Source organism: Nomascus leucogenys, chromosome 15 (assembly GCF_006542625.1).
Source record: "Nomascus leucogenys isolate Asia chromosome 15, Asia_NLE_v1, whole genome shotgun sequence".
NCBI lineage: Eukaryota > Metazoa > Chordata > Mammalia > Primates > Hylobatidae > Nomascus > Nomascus leucogenys.
The window spans coordinates 78,883,678-78,905,336 of record NC_044395.1 but is presented as its reverse complement, the minus strand read 5'-3'; the positions used below and the strand labels follow the sequence as shown (position 1 = coordinate 78,905,336).

Sequence of the window (21,659 nt, the reverse complement as noted above, 5' to 3'; positions counted from 1 at the left end):
CCAATAAAGTGAGTCACACAATTTTTTTGTTTTTCCAGTGCATGTAAAAGTTGTGTTATACTATACTGTATACTATACTTATTAAATGCATAATAGCATTAGGTCTATAAAACAGTGTACATATCTTAATTAAAACATATTTTATGGCTAAAAAATGCAAATCATCTGAACCTTCAGTGAGTTGTGATCTTTTTGCTGGTGGCCTTTTAGAGGAAGGTCTTGCCTTGATGTTGATGGCTGCTGACTGCTCAGGGATGTGGTTGCTGAAGACTGGAGTGGCTGTGACAATTACATAAAATGAGACAATAGTGAAATTTGCCACATCAATTGAACTCTTCCTTTCACAAGATTTCTCTGTAGCATGCAATGCTGTTTGATAGCATTTACTCATAGTAGAACTTCTTTCAAATTTGGAGTCAGTCCTCTCAAACCCTGCTGCTGCTTTGTCAGTTAAGTTTATATAATAGCTTGTCTTTTGTTAGCATTTCAACAGTGTTCACAGAATCTTCACCAGGAGTAGATTCCATCTCAATAAATCACTTTCTTTGCCATCCACAAGAAGCAACTCTTCAACCCTACAAGTTTGATCATGAGATTGCAGCAACTCAGTCACCTCTTTAGGTTCTATGTATAATTCTAGTTGTATTGCTCTTTCTACCACATCTGCAGTTACTTCTTCCACTGAAGCCTTGAATCCCTCAAAGTCATCCATGCGGGTTGGAATCAACTTCTTCCAAACTCCTGTTAATGTTATTTGACCTCTTCCCATGAATCATGAATGTTCTTAATGGCATCTAGAATGATGAATCCTTTCCAGAATATTTTTAATAACTTTGCCCATATCCATCAGAGGAATCACTATCTATGGCAGCTATAGCTTTACAAAATGTATTTCTGAAATAATAAGATTTAGAAGACAAAATGACTCCTTGATCCTTGGACTGCAGGATGGATGTTGTATTAACAGGCATGAGAACAACATTAATCTCCATGTACACCTCTATCAGCACTCTTGAGTGACCAGGGTCTTGGTAAATGAGCAGTAACATTTTGAAAGGACTCCTTTCTGAGCAGTAGGTCTCAACAGTGGGCTTAAAATATTCAGTAAACCATGCTATAAACAGACATGCTATCATCCAGGCTCTGTTGTTCCATTTCTGGAGCACAGGCAGAGTACACTGAGCATAATTCTTAAGTGCCCTAGGATTTTTGGAATGGTGAATGAGAATTGGCTTCAACTTAAAGTCACCAGCTGCATTAGCCCTAGATCTTCTTCCCATAGAAGGCTGTTTGATCTACGTTGAAAAGCTGTTGTGTAGCATAGCCACCTTTATCAATTTTCTTAGCTAGATTTTCTGGATAACTTGCTACAGCTTCTGCATCAGCACTTGCTGCTTCACCTTGGACTTTTTGGGAGACAGCTTCTTTTCTTTTTTTCTTTTTTTTAGATGGAGTCTCGCTGTGTTGCCCAGGCTGGAGTGCAGTGGTGTGATCTTGGCTCACTGCAACCTCTGCCTCCTGGGTTCAAGCGATTCTCCTGCCTCAGCTTCCCGAGTAGCTGGGATTACAGGCATGCACCACCATGCCTGGCTAAGTTTTTGTATTTTTTGTAGAGATGGGGTTTCACCATGTTAGCCAGGATGGTCTTGATCTCCTGACCTTGTGATCCGCCCACCTCAGCCTCCCAAAGTGCTGGGATTACAAGTGTGAGCCACCATGCCCGGTCCTACAGCTTCTTTTTTTAAACCTCATGAACCAACCTCTGCTAGCTTCCATCTTTTTTTCCTCAGCTTCCTCACCTCTCTTAGCCTTCCTACAATGGAAGAGAGTGAGGGCCTTGCTCTGGTTTAGGCTTTGGCTTAAAAGAATGTTGTGGCTGGTTTCACCCTTTATCCAGACCACTAGAACTTTCTCTATATCAGCAAAAAGGCCATTTTGCTTTCTTATCATTAGGGTGTCCACTAGCGAAGCACTTTTAATTTCATTCAAGAACTTTTCCTTTGCATTCACAACTTGCTTAACAGGTGCAAGAGGCCTAGCTTTTTAGCCTATCTTGGCTTTTGACATGCCTTCCTCCCTAAGATTAATCATTTATAGCTTTTGATTTAAAGTGAGAGATATGTGACTATTCCTTTCACTTGAATACTTAGAGGCCATGGTAGGGTTATTAATTGGCCTAATTTCAATATTGTTGTGTCTCTGGAAATAGTGATGCCTGAGGAGAGGGAGAGAGATGGAAGAAGGGCTGGTTGGTGGAGCAGTCAGAACACAATCAATTAAGTTTGCCATCTTATATGGGCATGGTTCATGATGCCCCAAAATAATTGCAGTAGTAACATCAATGATCATTGATTGCAGATCACCATAGCAGATATAATAATAATAACAATGAAAAGTTTGAAATATTGCAAAAATTACCAAAATGTCACACAGAACACATGCTGTTCGAAAAATGGCGCCAATAGACTTGCTGGACTCAGGGTTGCCACAAACCTTCAATTTATAAAAAACAAAACAAAACAAAAACCTCAGTTATCTGTGAAGTGCAATAAAGTGAAGTATGCCTATACTTTTCTAAGAAGCTGTGGACAAGATGTACTAGTCAGGGCAGCCTTGGTTCTAGTCTAGTCTTACTTCTAACTCACTATTTGACCTTGGGTAGTTAAGTTACTCTTGTTTTGGGCCTTGTTTTACCCAGCTAGAAGCAAATGATTGGGTAAGAAGTTCTCTAAGGTTTCTTCTGGCTCACATGGTTTATGAGGCTGAATTGAATGTAAAGAACTTTGAACCTTATTCCCATAATCCTCTTGAGAATCCAAAACCTGTAGCTCTTTCTCCAGATGAACAGTGTTCTGCTCACTGTATAGGGAGAATCACATAGACATGGTATTCACCCTCCAAGGACTTACAGGTTGTTGTCCTTCTTTCCTGTCCCCACCAGACAGCAGACAGAGTCTACTGGGAAGCAGGAAATTGGGATCCTAGTTCTGGCTCTAGCAAAACATACTGTGTCCTTGGGCAGATCATTCCCCTCTTTTAGCCGTGATTTTCATTTTCTTTAAAATCAACGGATTAGACTTGCTGCTTGGCTTCAACTACCCTCCCTCACCCCTCCACACACACTCCTCGCGCCCCCAGCCTCCTACTAGCTTTTCTGTAGGGTGTGATTCTTAGCTGCAGAAGCCCTGGGGTATAGTTTCCTTTCTTGCTGGGAGGGAGAAAAGCAAGATTATTTTTTAATTACACAGCTAAGATTAGGCAGCAATCTGCATTTTAAAATGTTATTAATAAGAATCTAAAACTGTGTGAAGAAGCTTTAGAGTTTGAATGTGAAATGAGTTGGGAAACATCTGTAGAGTCACTGGCCTGAATCAGGGATTTTTCTCAGGTTACCAAGCAGCTTCTAGGTGTAACTAGCAGTGTGATGTGCTGCTGGACCCCTGGAGGAACACGAAAACCAAGACCTCAGCCGGCACATCTCAGAGCAGGGACTCATGGTCCAGCCTCCCATGTTGGTTCTTTGTAAACTGGCTTTAGAGAGTGATAGTCATAATGTTATTAACACCTGCATTTAAGAGGTTATGAAGTGCATTTATGTTTATTGCCTGCCTTTTCATCATAGGCTTGAGAGGTAGCTTGAGCAAGTTTCATTGCCTCCACTTGAGTTGGCTGGGACTTGTAAGTTTAAGGTTCTTCCATTAGGAAAGGTGGTGTGCTGCAGAGGAGAAGCTCAGAAAGGAAAATGGGAGCTGGACACTGGTCCTGGGCCTCCATCTCCCTCCCCAGCGCTGCCTGTCTTCTTTCCCTACTTTATATTTCTCTATAGCAATTAAAGTCATTTGCCATAGGTAATGTTTTGTTGTTGTTGTTGTCTGTCTTTCTCCTCATTAGATTTAAGCTCCATGATGGGAGGGAGTTTTGTCTTTTTTTTTTTTTTTAAATTAGAGACAGGTTCTTGCTCTGTCCCTCAGGCTGGAGTGCAGTAGCGTGGTCATAGCTCACTGCAACCTTGAATTCCTAGGCGTAAGCCATCTTTCCACCTCAGCCTCTGGAATAGCTAGGACTATGGGTGTGCACTACCTGTTCAGCTAGTGTTTTTTTTTTTTTTAAATTGTTTGTAGAGACAGGATCTTGCTTTGTTGCCCAGGTTGGTCTCAAACTCAAGCAATCAAACTCAAGGCTCAAGTGATCCTCCCACTTTGGCCTACAAAAGTGCTAGGATTAAGTTTTGTGTGTTCTGTTCAGTGCAGTAGCCTCTAGCACCTAGGACAGCACCTGGTATATAGAAAGTGCTCAATAACTATTTGTTCAATATTGTGAATGCCTGGATCTGTTTCTATCTATATAGGCTGTGTGACTTGGAAAATTATTTGTTTTCCTTAGTTTTGTTTTCTCTTTGGAGAGTAGGTTTAGATGGTCTCTGATATCCTTGGTGGTAACAGCAATACCTACAATTCCTACTGTTCAACAAACACTGAACACCTGCTCTGGGTCAGGCCCTGTGTTAGGTGCTGTGGGGAATACTGAGAGAATAAGAAAAGATCATTGTTCTTCACCCTTCAGTGGGCAAACTAAGATATGCAGTCAAATAACCCTATGTTTGGAGGGATAGAAAGTTGTTGAAACAGAGGTACAAGCACCATGCCAGTGGCTCCTAAAGGAAGAGGTGGCTTATTCTGACCAGGGGATGATAGGGTGCTTTAGGGAGGCAGCAGCATTTGAGCTAGGCCCTGAAGGGGGAGTAGGATTCCATAAGTGGGACAAGCAGGCTGACCAGCATTGCAGGCTGACAGGTGTTGCAGGCTGACCAGCATTGTGAGCTGGGGGCAGAGCATGGCCCTAAGGCCCAGGAAGGAGGAATATGAATATGCTTTTGGCAAAGGAGCAGTCATCCAACATTGAGATAACGTAGGTGCTTTGAGAGAGGCAAGGGAGCTACTGAACAAACTAGGGTTGGGGCTTCCTGCCATGCTCTTGCCTAGCCTGGAGGAAGAAACCAGCCCGACTCCTTCTTGCTTTTCTCTGGGAAACCCTAACCCCATGTTGTAGATAGTTCTGCAGTCAGTCTTGGTGTTCCTCAGGGTGCAGTCTGTTTTCACTTCTATCACTGCTGCCCCCGATTTGGTAGCTAATAAAGTCAGTGGTGAAAATGGAGCAGCTGTGTGGAATACTTCTATGTTTTGGGAAATCAGACCTTTGCCATATAGGTCAAGGATGGATGAAGCTCACTCACTCATCAGCTGGGCTCTCTCTGTGCCTCCAGCCCTCGTGTGTGTCCCTGTGACTCTGAACAACCTCAGGAAGTCCTTGTGAATGTTCACTTTTGAAGAGCCAGTGTGACCAAGTGAAAAGTGGAGCTGAGGTCAGACAGACCTGTGCATCCCTTGCAGGACAATGACTGAGGGCACTGACTCTGGTTGCCAGGCCGCTGGGTCCCATCCTAGCTTTGCCATTGAGAGCTGCTGGCTCTGAGCCAGAGACATAACCTCTCTCTATGCATTAATATTTTCATCTATAATTTGAGGATTATAATGCCTACTCAGGGTATTTCTGTGGATTAAAAGGGATAATCCATATGAAGAGTTTAGCATGAAATAGCCCTCAAAATATTAGCAATTATTATTATCATTATTATTGCAGCTGTGCCACTTACTAGCTATGTGATCTTGGGCAAGTCATTTAACCTCTGTGGTCTGTTTCTTAATATGTAAAATGGGATTCACAATAATCATTCAGGGTTGATTAAATTATGTAACGTAATGATAGTGCCTAAAGCAGTTTTATACAGAGTCAGCTCTCAATAAATAAATTCTCCCCATCCCTTCAACTTTTGTTCATTCTCTTTGCAGGCTTTTTCTCCCCTTTTTAGTTAGGCAGCCTATATTTGGAAATTTTATTTCTGTATTAACTTAAAAAAATTCCAAGCCTTCTATTATGTGATATTGTTTATGATATGACTTTGGAAACTTGTGACATTTTACTAAAAAATAACAAACTATACAGTCAAGTTTTAATGTTTATTTACACTAGGAACTATATGAGTAGTCTTTGATATTAGAGTGCATGCTTTATTTTTGGACAGTGGTCAGACTAAATATTCCAAAGGTGACAATAAAATTAAATTGTATACCAGTCATTTTAACACTGAAGATTTTTAGGCATCATAATGAAAATGTAGATCAGGGAGGTATCCAAGAGGTCATCTATTCCAGTCCTCTCGTTTTATAGATGGGAAAACTAGGCCCCTAAAGGAGAAGGGACCTGTTCAAGGCCATGCAGCCTAGAAGAGAAGGCCAGGATTAGGCCTGAATCTTAATTCAAGTCTTATGAGTCTTGAATTGAAGCTTCCTCTCCTGTCTTCTCTTTTCCAGCTTAATCTTGCTTCATCTTTCTTCTCCATTGTTCCCTTTCACTCTTTTCTTTTTCCTACCTTTAATTAATTTGTTTTGTCTGGTACATTAGAGGCTTCTGATGTGCAAGCCACTATGCTTGAATCTTTAAAAAAAAAATCAAAATTCCGTGATAGAGCTTTCAATGTTCTTTCTCTTTTTTGATTATCATTAGAGGCATTGACCCTAACACTTTGGTAGGTGGGAATTGGCTGAGAAGATTTGACAAAGTGATAGAAATGCTGTGTGGAACCATGGAAATCCTTAATAAGGCTGTGTTGTTCAGTCTGGGAGAATAGTAGTAGTAATGGCCATTCACTAGTTAGTATGTGCCATACGCTTTATGGAAAAGTATCCTTGCAGCAATGCTACAAGGGAGATGCTTTTGTTTTCATTCTGCAGATAAGACTTAGAGTTGTTAAGTGGTTTGCTCAAGATTATGGAGCTAGTGAATGGTAGTTTTCAGTAGTGGTGAGTGAGAGGTAGGTCGGTTGATAGGTAGGGAGGTGGTTGGATTCATTTATTCTATTGTTCATTCAGGCAGCAGATATTTATTGAGTGCCTACTTTGTGTTGGGCATTATTCTAGGACACAAGAATGAGTGAAATAGCCAGTCCCCAGTATCAGGGAGCTGGCTCTCTGGAAGAGGAGACACACATTAATTAAACAGTCCTAATGAGTGTGCATTTATAAACTGAGGTAAATGCTCCCAGGATGAGGAACATGGTCCTCTGAGATTGTTGCACAGAGGAACCTGATCTGAGTTGAGTAGTGGGCAGAGTTGAAGATGAGTAGGAGTTGACTAGGCGAATGGGGTCAGGGTGGTAGAGATAGCTGGGGACAGAGGGAACCAGTATGGAGGCTGTATTAGTCCGTTCTCACGCTGCTGTGAAGAAATGCCTGAAACTGGGTAATTTATAAAGAAAAGAGGTTTAATTGACTCACAGTTCCCGCATGGCTGGGGAGGCCTCAGGAAACTTACAATCATGACAGAAGGCACCCCTTCATAGGGCGGCAGGAGAGAGAATGAGAGCCAGCAGGAGAAATGCCAGACACTTACAAAACTATCAGATCTCGTGAGAACTCACTTACTATCATGAGAACAGCATGGGGGAAACTGACCCCATGATTCAATTACCTCCCACCAGGTCCCTCCCACAACATGTGGGGATTATGGGGATTACAGTTCAAGATGAGATTTGGGTGGGGACACAGCCAAACCATATCAGAGGCCTTGTGGAGGAGCAGCATGGCATATGCTATACGGAAAGGAGTGTGGTGTGACTGCTTCCAGCACCTGTGCTCTGAGCTCTCTCCTTGCCTGTTTCCTGCTCCTTGTATAGGAAGATGATGCTAGGTAATTCTTGGGCAGTTAGTTCTGTGTTTGACTAGTCCCTGGGTGTTATCATCAAATGCCCTTTTTATAAAGTCTCTGTCCACATGGCAGAATGAAGGATGAGTTACAGAAGTCAGGTTCTTAGCTTCTAAGGACACAGAATGAATAACCCAGAGAGTACCGGTGCTTGTATTTGTAAACAGGTGAATCATAAATATAACAAACCTATAGGTAGAGAGCTTCCTCCTTTTCATGAGTATATTCTAGAAGACCTTGTAACATCCTGGAATATTAGAGTTGAGAGGGACTGAAGAGGTCATGTGGCCTTTTCTCTGTCTTACCCATGGATTTTCTTTTTATAACATCTACCTCAGTTTGCTGACTCCATTTTGCTATCTTCAGTGACATTATATTCCCTTTTTGGATAGATACTTTCAAGAAAATATGGATGATCCTCTAATCTATCTTTCTATCACCTATAGGACTCCCTTCCCTAGAACAGGGTAGAAATTTCTCTTCCCTGAAGAGCTCAGACATCCCTGGAGCTACTTCTCATTGTACCTGTAGCTATGGCTGCAGCACCTGCAACCCTTGATGGATGGTAAAGGAAGTTGGCCTCTTGAATATTCATCATCCACCCACCCTACCTGCAGAGTATCCCCTGCTCTCTGTGGTTTGCATCTAGTAGTCTTTCTCCTTACTCTCTCCCCTTTCATTTATATTTGACTATTTGATAACATGTCTGCAAAACGCCCCAGGAGAGTTAAATAATTTGGTAATGAAATAACATTTTATGATTCCCATTAGCGGGACCCTTGATGTAGCATCTCTACACCTTCATCATCTTCCTACTCACCTTGAAATCCTGAAATCTCAGAATAATGTTTATTTCCTCTCCTTTCCTTTTAAAATCACATCTAATGGGGTGCCAAGCCCTGTAAATTCTTTCCTTTTTGTTTTCCTATGACTTCAATTCTAGTTTAGGCCTTGATGCAACCTAGGCTTGTGTTATGGTTGTTGTTTCTTTATTTTCTTCTCTTTCACTTGCTACCTCTGTGACTTTGGGTAAGTACCTTGTTCCCTGTCAGTAACATGGGGATGGTAAAAGTGCCTAACTCACAGGGTTGTTGCAAGAATAAGCAGGATACTGTACAGAAAATGTACATACTTTAATAAATGTAATTTAATGTACATACTTTAATAAATAAATTAATGTACATATATTGGTGATGTGTTAAAAAATATTTTACTAATAGACATCAGGCGTGTTGGCTCACACCTGTAGTCCCAGCACTTTGGGAGGCTGAGGCAGGAAGATCACTTGAGGTCAGGAGTTCAAGTCCAGCTTGGCCAACATGGCAAAACCCTGTCTCTACTAAAAATACAAAAATTGGCTGGATGGTGGTGCATGACTGTACTCCCAGCTACTCAAGAGGCTGAAGTGGGAGAATTGCTTGAACCCAGGAGGTGGAGGTTACAGTGAGCCAGGATCATGCCGCTGCACTCTAGCCTGGATGATGCAGCGAGACTCTGTGTCAAAAAAAAAAACTTTTTTTTTTTTTTTTTTAACTAACAGCAACCAAGTTTAGGGACCCCTGGTCTGGAGGGTGAGATCCAGATCCAGCCATGGCACTTCCCTGTGGCTGGCCCTAGCCTGGCAGTCTTGACTCCCCTTCTAGTCTCCTTCTCTTGTGACCCTTATTCACTCCTCTGCCTTTTGATTTTTTTTTCTTTTCTTTTTTTTTTTTTTTTTGAGACAGAGTCTCCCTCTGTTGCCCAGGCTGGAGTGCAATGGTGCCATCTCGGCTTACTGCAACTTTTGCCTCCCAGATTCAAGTGATTCTCCCACCTCAGCCTCCCCAGTAGCTGGGACTACAGTCATGGGCCACCACACTCAGCTAATTTTTGTATTTTTAGTAGAGGCGGGGTTTCACCATGTTGGCCAGGCTGGTCCCGAACTCTTGACCTCAGGTGATACTCCCGCCTTGGCCTCCTAAAGTGCTGGGATTACAGGCGTGAGCCACTGCGCCTGGCTACCTTTTGATTTTCATGTCATTGCTCATCCCCTCACGCTGCTCCTGCAATATCCTCCCTTGGTCTCCCATTTTCTTTTCTTATCCAGAAGTTCACCTTAAATGCCTCTTGTTCCCTCAAGCCTGCCAGGACAATTCTAGTTCCAGACCCCTTAAGTGTTCTTTCTCCATACTTCTCATTTGGCCTTTGTCGTTTTCTGTGGTATGTTAATATCTTTTGCAGTCTATACTTCTTGGCTCTGTAGTTATTCTGTGCTAATTCTTACACGGACGTGCCTTACAAATTGTGTTTCACTTGCTGACTTTGTTTTGAGCTGTTTTGTCATCTCTGTCATTTATCATTTACCTGGAGACACATACCTATACTTTTTGGATGACATTAGTGTATCTATTTTTTTATCATAGTAATATACAATCCTTTAAGGAGAAGATACGTTTGTTAAATTTGTGATTTGAATCTCCCTGGATTTGACAGCATGCATCAGCTTGATGCAGACATTCATCTACAGTGTATTAATGAGCATTTTTTATATGTGGATTCATTGTTTTCTTTTACTCCAGATGACATAAAATCATCATCCATGTGTTTATTGCCTTTATTTCAGCATTTACAGTCCTGAGTTTTACATGGGCTCCTGGGAAGAAGATTATTCTAGTGAGGAAAGCTGGATGGTACACAGAGCATATCCATTTAATCTGGGTTTTCCTCTTCCTCAAACATTGTAAAAATGGCTGTTTCATCAGCCAAGTTTTGTCAGTTTGGGACAGCAGCTGTGCAATCATTGGAGATACCATTGGCCCTGGAGTCAGAAGACACAGGTTTAAATCTTGATTCGACTATTTGGTTGTTGTTTGAACTCAACCAAATCATTTAACTCTCATCATTTAACTTCATCTATAAAATAAGCTTAATACTCTATATGCCACAGCATTATTGTGAGGATTGAGACAGCATCAATGAATGTACTGGGTACCTGGGAAGAGGTCAGTAAATGTCTGTTTAAAAGAAGAGGAAAAATAAAAGGGTCTCTTCTGTCCTGGGTGAGCCTTCTGATGCAGAGTTTATTTTGAGGAGAAACAGACAAGTTCAGAGTGCATTAAATTTAGGCTTGAGACTGAAGACTGAACATTAAGTCAGCCTGGTTTCTGGACTTGTCTTAACCAGAATGTCTATGGTCTCCCCAGAGAGTATGAGGATTAATTAGTTAATCTTTGTAAAGTGCTTTGAAGGTGAAAAGTGCTCTGTAAGTGGAATGGCTGAATTGCTATCGGGGATATCATAATGGTGGCACTATATTCTGCCAGTCTTGTCTGTCTTTGACATCGATAATCAATAACAGGAAAGCTCTAAGATGTTTTACTTCATGTGAAAGAAAGGATTCAATGTGTGATTTCTGGTAAAATTATTTCTGTAGTCTTAGAGATAACAACTTCCTAGTTTTTCCTAGCAGAGGAATGGTCATTTAAGCAGCAACAGTCTCATCCCCTGGCTTCTTGGGAACCTCCTCCTGAGCAGTCTGGTTAGAAATCCTAGCCAGCTCAAGTAGAAGGACAATTTGCCAGTTTTGGATGCCCTATGGGTCCTGGGCACATGGGTTTTTAAGAGGCTAATCTTGCAGAAGTGAAGGAAGAGTGTTGAGTGATTATGCAGTGACTAGTGCTTAATAACCAATGCAGAGTGATACCATGGGCTAGTAGAAAGAGATGTGGCTTAGCTGTGTGACCCTGGGTGAGTCACTTCTCTGAACCTTAATTTTTTCACCTGTCAAATGGCAGCATAGTAGTTGATGAGTACAATGATAAAGGTGGCTCAGAGGAGGGTGACTTTCACCCTTTCTGGGGAGAGCTGGGGAGTCAAGAAAGGTTTCATAGAACTAGTGGTACATGAGCCGGACTCCAAAGGTGGAGCCATAGTTTACCAGCTAAGGAGAGGGCATTCTTAGCAAAAGGAACAGCACACAAAGAGCCATGAAGTAGTAAATGTGAATGGACCTACTCCCAGCTCTCATAATAGACGAGGTACACCAAATACCCTGTGAGCTACACAGACTTTGTTCCCTCTTTGAGGAAGCCGAAAAGTCAGATTCCTGTAAACTGCTTGGTATCTACCTTAGTGTCTGCTAGCAGGCTGATGCTGAGAACTGTTTCCCTGCAGAGCCTTGTATCACTGCAATATTCTGACATTTCCCCATGAATCTGTGGTTGTTTTTTTAGCTGACACTATAAACCATATGTTGAATGTGGGGCCAGATGAAGCTTTGATACCAAACACAAAGTATGCAGTAGTAGATTTGTCTAGAATTTAATATGCACTGCTCTGTGTTTTGTCTCTAAAGCAAAGTTTTTCTTTGTTAAAATAAACATGTATAAAGAATTTATACAACGCACATGGTTATGCATATTTATTGCAGAGAATCTGTTAATAATCTATGCCTCATCAGATTTTGCATTTCTGTTGAAATAACAAATGTGGCACTTGGTACAACTGAATGAATTTGGTGAATTTTCTCTTATCTGGGAGAAGAAAGTCCATTTCTCCTTTTGCAAATCTCATTTTCTTTTGTCATTTTTAGCACTGGCCAGCTTCCCATGTGGTACATCTGGGGGACTAAATGCTTTTCTGGCTCCAAGTGGTTTTGCCATTTTTTTTTTTCTTCTCTCACTCCCTTCCCTCTAGCACACATAAACACTTGCCTTAGGATGGTTAGAATTGCTCCTTTGGGTAAGAGCATAGATTCTGAAAGGTCCCTTTATGTTACAAGGAGGGGAGAACAAATGAAACTGGCTATTCGTTGAGCTAGGCCCTAAGAGATTGTGGAGTGGAGAACTTCAAGGTGGCTAAATGGGGCCCTGGGTTGGGTGGGGGAGAGGAGAGCCTGAGAACAGGCATCTGGGCAAAGCACAAGGAGTGTGTGGGGAAGGGAGGGAATGGAAGGCCATAAAGCATGGTTGAAGTATATCTATAGTCATATCCATATCTATATAACATGCAAGAGCAGAAACTGTAGAATGAATCTCTGCTTGAATCCAGCTCTAGTACTCAGCTTGTTTGATCTTGGGCAAGTCATTTAACCTCTCTGAACCTTAGTTTCCACATCTGTAAAAATATGAGTGCATGTGCCTTCTTTACAGGAAGATAGGAAGGCTCCTGGTAGGTGGTACTAAAATAAATGTCACACTTTCTCTGGTAATTCATTGCCTACCCATGAGAGCACAGCTGTGGAATGTAGTCTTAATTCAAATAATATTTGTTTTTAGAAACTGGCAAGATGTTTACCTGGGGCCGAGCAGACTATGGTCAACTAGGGAGGAAGTTGGAGACGTATGAAGGCTGGAAACTGGAAAAGCAAGATTCATTTCTCCCCTGTTCGAGACCACCGAACAGCACGCCTTCATCTCTGCATTGCTTAACTGGAGCAACTGAGGTAGGAAGTGACTTCTCACAGATGTAATGTGTCCCTTTTTCTTATCTTTCAGTGAATCATTTACTGAGAGCCTACTGTGTGCCAGGCATTATGGATAGGTACCATGTAGGAATCTGAAGAGTTCCTTGCCCTAAGGAGCTCATGCTTTAATGTGGTCAAAAGTCAGTTACCCAGATAACTGTACTGCAAGGCAGACTTTGTGTAGTTCCTTGGAGGTTCAAAGTACTTTGGATCTACTGTGAAGAGCAAGAAATGAATTCAGGGTACAGAGATTGGCCTAGGCTTCGAAAATGACAAGGCTGGCCAGGCACGGTGGCTCACGCCTGTAATCCCAGCACTTTGGGAGGCCAAGGTGGGCAAACTGCCTGAAGTCAGGAGTTTGAGACCAGCCTGGCTAACATGGTGAAACCCTGTCTCTACTAAAAATACAAAAATTAGCTGGGCGTGGTGGCACACGCCTGTAGTTGCAGCTACTTGGGAGGCTGAGGCAGGAGAATTGCTTGAACCCAGGAGGCGGAGGTTGCAGTAAACCGAGATCGCGCCACTGCACTCCGGCCTGGAGGGGGGTGGGGGCAGAACAAGACTCTATCTCAAAAACAAGAACAAAAACAAAAAAAAAAGAAAATGACAAGGCTTTGATCTGTGCTTTGGAGGATGGGTCAGACTTGAGCAAGCAGTTGTAAGACAGAAATTTTAAGTGTGCACAACAGCTTGAAAAGAGTCATGAGGGTAGGAAAGTGAAGAAACTGTTTTGGGGACCACTTGGTGGTTCAGTTTGGCTGGAGCATTGGGTATCTGGAGGGACAATTATGAGGTAATTTCAGAAAGATGGGCTGGAACCTGATCAAGAGGGCCTTTAATACTGAGCTAAATATTTTATACTCATGTTTATTTTTCCCAGTCCAGAAAACACTGTAGTTCAGTTGCTTATTCAAACCCCTTTGATTTTCTGAAATGGCTTGAATTTCTACATTTAAGGCAGGAATCTTAATTTCTCCAGGGTGTGTGTTTCTGTTACTAAATTTTACTTTACTGTTACCCTTTAAAAAAAAGAAAAGGCTAGATTTTTTAGAAGAATGGGGATGGCCACACAGGAAATGTGCCTCTGAACCCAAGGTGGCTTAATGAAGGAATTCAGTCTTCATTCAGAGTCTGTCAAAAAAATTAATAAGCTAGTGAGACTTCTGTAATTAGCATCAGACTAATGACAACCCTCTTCATACCTAGAGGGCTTCCCTTCCCCAGGGCCCTGCCTGGCCTCCTCCTTCCGGGTATGTAGGACGCTTCTCAATTTCTGCTTTCACATCCCAGCCCTGGTCTTCCTGAGCCTTTTCTTAGTGCTAGGTTAGGTGCGTCTATCTTTTCTTCTCTCTCTTTCTCTTGGGTTGAAAAGGAACTAAACAATACGACAAAGACAATTTACATGTAATAATAATGAAACTACTTAGTATTATGGAAGATTTCCATAATCTTACCACCCTAAAACAGCTACATTCCTTTTTGTGTATACACATGTCCATACTTCTACAAGTCGTACCAATAGCATTTATGATGTTTTGTTTTCAATCTTTATTTTATCACAGATGCTTTGGTTTTTTCCCTCTTGGTCTTTAAAATGATCATTTAAGATGGCTATACAGTAAACATTACGTGATTAGAAGGTTCTGGGATTTCTCAAACCATTCTTTGGATATTAGACATTTAGATCATCCTTTTTTTTTTTCCCCCACCACTAGTGAATCTCTGTTGAACTGTTTCCTTAAGATATGATCTTGGGGATGCAATGACAGGGGCAAAGGTCAGGAGCATCTTTATGACTTTTGGTATATTTCTTTAGATTGTGTTTGGCAGAAGTTGGCTTTACCAGTAGTGAATAAGGGAATGCAGTATTTAAACTAGTATTGTCTGCTTAGTGAGTTAAGGTGCTGAGAGCCTTTAAATAGTGCTTTAGACTCTAGTTTTTCTTTGTCTTTCCAAGATCATTTAAGACTTTGTGGTCAGGTAGTACAGTAGTGGAGGAACAGAGGATTCTTAGATTTTTCTGAGTCTCTAGTTCTATTGGCAAGATGAGTATACCCTGTGTAATAATACCTAAGGTATTGGTATTGGTAAGGATAACATGCAAAGTTCTTGACTTAGTAGGCGCTCAGAAACTGTTGATTCCATTCTCTTCTTACCCTTTGAAATTTTTTAATGCCATGTGGTAGCCACAGTATGCAGCACTGTGACAGACATGACCAGTGCAAAATTTAGTCTAAGAGCCTGACATTGATGTGAATTTTATGTAGCTTATCAGGAGCGGGCTTGAGCCCTGAGCCCCCGGCAGCTTCATTTTAGAGCTCCTTCCTTCTAGCTCCAGTCTCTGGGATGCTGGAGTGTAGACGCTCTGGTCTCATTTCAGGTTCAGACTCCAGGCTATTACTCTCTGGTAAATTGGGTCTGGGAATTATCTCCAGCTGTGGATATCCAGGTCTGGCCTGCTAGGCATATATTTGCTCGAGGCCAAGAGAGAGCCAGGCCAGGAGGCAGCTATATGCTACTAGGAGTGGGTTCACCTTGGAGAAGACAAGAGCCACACTAAACTAGGTGCTACCCTGGTCATGGGCTTGGCCAGAGAGGTGCAGAGATACCTGGAGGCACAGGAACAGTGTTGGACTGGGCTGATGTTTCCTGACCCTCGAGGACCTGAGTGTGGCACATAGCTGACCAATTGTCTGTAATTCTTCTTAATTGCCTTTAATGTCCAAGGGATAAGCAGGAGGAGGAGTGAATTGTCTGGTGTCTCAGATAGGATGTCTGCACAGAAGGGTCCAGAAGGATAGCCAAGCCGGAGAGGAAAACACAGGTAGACAGAGCTGACTGTGGTATAACCATCCCTTCCTGGGAACCAAAGAAAGCAAAGAAACACAAAGTTATTTAGTGCTTATTATAGGCCAATATGCTAAATGCTTTGCAGATATTATTTTGTCTTCATGATAAACCTGTGTGCAGGTGTTACAATTGCTGCTTTATGAATAAGGAGACTAAGGCTAAGAATGGGTAAACTCAACTGGCCTCTGCTGATCACACAATAGGTAAACAGTGAGCCTGGGTCTTGAACTTGAAGTGCTTGAAGAAGGTCACATACTCTATAGATAAAGTGAAATTGAGGTCCTTCTTTCTATGTGCCCTTTCCTGGGTGGAACCCTTTGCTGGGTTCTTGAAGTCTGGGAATAAGGGTCTCTAATTCTCTAAGTGTTTCAATTCTTTTCTTCTGAGCCATGTCTCCTCTCTAGCCGGAGAAACACTTTATTTGAGATTTCAGACCTTGCAGGCCTTCCGTTAATGTTCTTACAGTGGTAAAAACTTCTGTGTTTCATTTGCTGTCAGTTTTACCTTAGATACTGGGCCTCTCTAGGCACTTCTGGAAAATTCAAGGGTGGGTAGTACAGTGATCTGGATTAATCCCACCAAGCACATGTCAGGGCAGGTTGTGTGTGAACAGGTTTGTTTGCTCCTTGACTGCACATGTATACCCCAGCAGCTCTCTACTTTCCAAGCCAGTTTCATAGCTAAGGTCTCTAATCCCTAGCTGCTAACTCAACTTTGGCAGACCTGGGAATGTTAACTAACCTATAAGTTCCAGGCTTCTTCAGGACCACTTCAGCTTTGCTCTGATTCTTTGCCCTGCCTCTATTCTCTGCCCTTGTTTCTTGTCCCCACGCCCTCCTATTCCAGTTTAGGTTGTGGGACTTGGTATGATGCTGCTGTTCCTTATTCCCTGGACCTCAATAGAGTGCTCCTACTCTCTGTTCAATTCTTTGTGTTTCCAAGATGAAATCCCTGTCTGGTCTTCCCAGAACTTGCAGTTCAGCTTTGACTGTCATCCCTATGGCTGTGCCCTTATTGCCTAGGACGGACCTCAGTGACACTGCCTTCTTGGATTTCTTGCCCACCATCCCCACCACTGGCTGTTTGTGTGCTGTCCCACCTTTTATGCTTTCCTGGATCTCTTTGACATTTACCTCCTTCTTGACTTTTGAGTTCTTGCCCATTCCATAAACATTGGTTGACACCTGTCGTGCACCAGTGTTGGCTATACAGTGGAAGTGGATGGGGAGGTGGATACAAGGATGAGAAATACACGGTCTTTGCCCTCAAAGAACTTCCAGGTATGTAAGTTAATATCTACTGTATAGAGTGAAAAGTGCTATTAGAAGTATGTACAAAAGGCCAAAGGAGCACTAAAGGTGGAATGGTTAATTCTGAAGACACTAACAAAAAAGAAATGTTATTTGAATTGGGTTCTTAAAAATGCATAGGAGTTTAGCAAAGATAGAAGGATATCAGGCCGAGGAACAGCATAAACTGAAATTGAGTCTAGATTACTTTTAACTTCTGATGCAATCAGGATGCCTACCCATTCTAGTGGCTGAACCTAGTTTTGTAATCTGGCTGCCTGTCTAGCCTGTCCCATCACTGTCTGAAGGAAAATGACCTTCACATACATTGTCTCATTCGATCCCAGCATGATGCTGTGAAATAGGCCAGAATAGGCATGGTTATTCCCATTTTGTTTTTCAGGAAACTGAGGCCAGAGTGGCTAGCTAGGAATTAGAAGATCCAAGGCAAACAGCTTGATTCCCAGTGTTTCTAAGGACTTTCTCTGGGCTCAGTCTGCAGCCACAGTCCTGACTCATGTTCCTGGTTTAAATTCTGCCCACGTTTGGTTCAGGAGCACCAAATCCCAGCCAGGGAACTCAGTATACACGTGCATGTGTGTGCACATACAGTGCCATTGGAGCAGGAGCAGGAAACGTGGAAATAAAAGTTAAACCAGAGATTGGGTAATTGTCAAGCCCAAATGCCATCAGCTCTCATTTGCAGCAGGACTAAAACTGCTAGAGGATCAACCTGTGCACAGGGTCTAAGTGCAATCTGTCGGAATGAGTGGGAAAGAAGCTATTTTTAGTTTGCAGAGTCACTCACTCAGCTGTGTTAGCTGAGGTTTGAGCCAGGCCCCTACACTTTCCACAGTGTTATTTCTGAAGGAGAAATACCACTTGAATGCTTGTGTAAAACCCATTAATGAACCTGGAAGTTTCCAGGGCGTCTTTGTCCTACACCTCCCTCGGAAGACTGCCTTTCCTGAATGACCTTCCTCCTTTCCTATATTTAATGCATTTCTAATTTTAAGTTTGTGTCAAGACTGTGGGACTTTGGTGCCCTAAATAACACAGAAATCTACCACCAGCAATCAGCTGAGTCCAGAGGGCTCTGACAGAATTGAACACAACCTGAAAAAGCATTCCCAAGTGGCTCTCTGCTAAGTACCCACAGCATCATTGCTGTCGCTAGAGAAGCATGAGGTCTCTGAGACCATGGGCCCAGGCAGCCCAAACCTTTCAGTTGTAGCAGGGTCCAGTGTTCTAAAGCCCTCTGGAAATGGGATAGCAGCGCTTTAAATGGGTAGTAGTGTTCACCCGAAGATGGTTTCACTGGAGATTTAAAAATCTAGCACATCTGTGCTGTAGCTGCTGACATAGCAGGGGAAGAAATAACACAAAACAAACCTCAAAGTGGTGGACCGGATTTGTCCCTGTGAACACTCAGAAGAGAGGAAGAGCTGTCGTGTTTGAGAGAGATGGTGAAACAAGCACTTAATACCACCCAGTATTTTCTTATTTATATTTATCATCTGTCTTTTCTCACTAAAATAGAAAATCCAAGAGAGCAAGGGCCTTGTCTGTCTTGTTCAAAGATGTGATCCCAGTGTCTAGAATAGTCCCTGGCACCTTTTGGGTACTTAGTGAATGTTTACTGACTGAATAAGTGAAAAATGAATGAAAGCAATGATTTTGGAGGTATGTACCCATTTTCACTGCTTCTTCTCTTCTTCCCCATAGTCTGTGCTTCTCAATCCCAGGCCAGTTCGGGAATAGGCATTTCCATGTTTTCAGGCATTTGGTCATCAGATGCCCTGCAGAGCCAGCACAGATAGGCTGTGAGCCTGTATTGTGCTCAGAACAGCCCTGAAGTTTCTTGCAAAGGCTATTGATGATGAGCCTCATAGTCCTTTAGCACTTCACAGTTTGCCAAGTACTTTCGCGCCTATTCACCTTTGGATTTTCTTCTTTAATCCAATAGATGCTTGAGTATGCCTGTCTGTCTGAACACAGCATTAGGGTAGGGGAAGCAGAGAAGAGGGGAACAGTTTCTGCCTTAGGAGCTTGTGAGTTAGTAGCAGGGCTAAGTTCACTGTAGGACAAACAGAATGTGACAAAGTCTTTAAGAGAGTCTGGCAATGAAAATATGTTGATCCTGTCCCTTCCCGTGTCTTGATGACCTTTTCTTTCTTGCATTTTCAGTCCCTGTGGTTTTGCTGGGTTCTGCTGGGTGGGGGTGGGGGCTGGGGTGGGAGGTTGTGACTGGAAAGCCTTCCTGAATTGGAAGGCTTGACGTTAAATTGGTGCTCAAGGGAGCAAAAGTAAAGTAACAGGGGAATCTTGGCAAGAACTTGAGGAGGAAAGCAGAGGAAGAGCAGCCAGATAGAGACTGAGTATTGACAGGAGAGGGAGAAAGGAAGCCAGGTCCTGCCCAGTCACAGAAGCCAAGGAAATGCCAACAGGAGGTCACGGAGGTTGGAGATGGAGTAAAGACTACTGGATTTGGTGACTGGGAGGCTGTGGCACTTGAGAGAGCAGCTTCAGTGGGAAGGTAGAAGCTAAAGCAGGAGCACAGCAAATGAGTGAGTGGGTGATGAGAAATAGAGGCTGTGGGTGTGAGTAGCCCTTCCAGGAGATTCTGGTCAAAGAGCATGAAAACAAGCCTAGTACCTTGAAGAGAGAGATTGGTTACAGTTTGTTTTGTAAGCATGGAGAAACCAGAGTGCGTCAGAAGGCTGAAAGAGAGATTTAGAGAGAGGAAGAAAACTGAATGAGTAAAGTTGCAAGAGGAAAGGAGAAGAATTGGAGCAAGGCCCCCAAGAAGATGAGAGAGAGGATTGAGGGCACTGTGAAGGGGCCAGTTCTGACAAGAAGAAAGGAGGCTTTTTCTTTCTTTCAGTGCTGGAGTAAAGAAACAAGGGGATATGTGAAGAGAGAAGTTTTGAGGTGGAGAAGAGAATGCTTTCATTGAACTGTGTACCTCTTTTGTTATCAGGTTTTATGTTAGTTTTATTTATTTATTCAACAGATGTTTACTGTATCCTACTGTGGGCCATGCACAGGCACCAAGAATTCACAAATAAAAGTCAAACTTGCCGCCCAATACTGCAATGTGGTATTTATTAGTAATGTAGTAATTATTAACATGCCCATTTCTAAATCAAACTTGAAGTTCTTTGAGGACAGGCATTATTTATCTTTGTATAATTAGGGCAAAGTTTGGTACAAAGTAAGTAATAATAGAATTGTGCTGAAAAAAGTGTGAGAGCTCATGTTGGTTGGCTTAAATCTTCGTGGTTAGATTGGAAGGCAAATTATCTGCTGGAGTGATGAGGTTAGAGCAGGGAGGCTACCTGGGAGGGACTAGTTCACTTTACTCTGTAATGGCTTCTTCCAGCACTGTCAGGTGACTGCCTGGAAATGAGAGAAGGAAGACACCATTATTGGCTCTGACACCTGAGTGGTGGGAAGGGCAGATGCTGCTGTCCTCATTCTGGGGGCGAGGAAACTGAAGTTGAGAAAGAAAGCTGTCACTTGCTCAAAGTCACAGTACATGGCAGAACTGGGACTTGAACCCGGCTCTCAGACCCCTCATTTTTCTCATTGCTAGCCCTGTACAACGACAGCTTCTTCTCTGGACAGTTCTGATCAGGGTGTGACCCTGGGCTCTGGCTTTGGGTATCACTGGTTGGTAGTCAGGTCTAATGGAGACTTGGTGGGCCCTTTACAGGCTCTGCCTCAGTGTCATATCAGGAAAAGCAACAAGGAAAGGAATAGCCTCAGTAAGTATTGGGACAGTAAGTTAATTCATGCTTATAGTAAACTCGTGCTGGCTGGAGTTGGAGGTCTGATGGACAGAGTCTTGAATGTAGAGCGTGACTTGGGTTGGACTTTCTGCTCTGTTTGTACAATCTGTATGATTTTGGGTCATTCAAAACCTTTCCAAGCCTTAGCTTTCTCATTCACAAAGTGCACATAATAATATCTGCTTTATCTTGCCCATAGAGTTATAGAAAAATGCAGATAGTATATATAAGGACGTTTATAGACTGTAAAGTGCTGTACATGTACAAAAAAAGTTGTTTTTTAGGTTCATGACATATGAGCTGCTTCAGGTACAGGTTTTGTTAAAAGTATGGGTCAGAGCTGCTGTTTTGTCTTAATCACTTGAGATCTTAGGAGCTACATAGAACCACCGTGGATCTTGTAAACACTTCTTAGAACTAGAACCAGTGAAGATAGTGGAGCCTAGATGCTTGATAATCCAGCCAATCTCCATGCAGCATCAGAGTATGAATTCCTGTTGAGGCAGCCATCAGCATTGACAGCAA

At 42.5% G+C, this 21,659-nt stretch overlaps 1 protein-coding gene across 9 annotated transcripts in view; it reads left to right on the top strand.

The window, feature by feature from the left end:
* SERGEF (secretion regulating guanine nucleotide exchange factor) overlaps positions 1-21,659 on the top strand; it is a 230,645-nt gene that overhangs the window by 41,002 nt on the left and 167,984 nt on the right. For all 9 annotated transcript variants that reach the window (XM_030829607.1, XM_030829600.1, XM_030829605.1 and 6 more), the window contains one exon: positions 13,017-13,183. In XM_030829607.1, the coding sequence (XP_030685467.1) occupies positions 13,017-13,183 (167 nt within the window). The remainder of the gene's footprint in view (positions 1-13,016; positions 13,184-21,659) is intronic.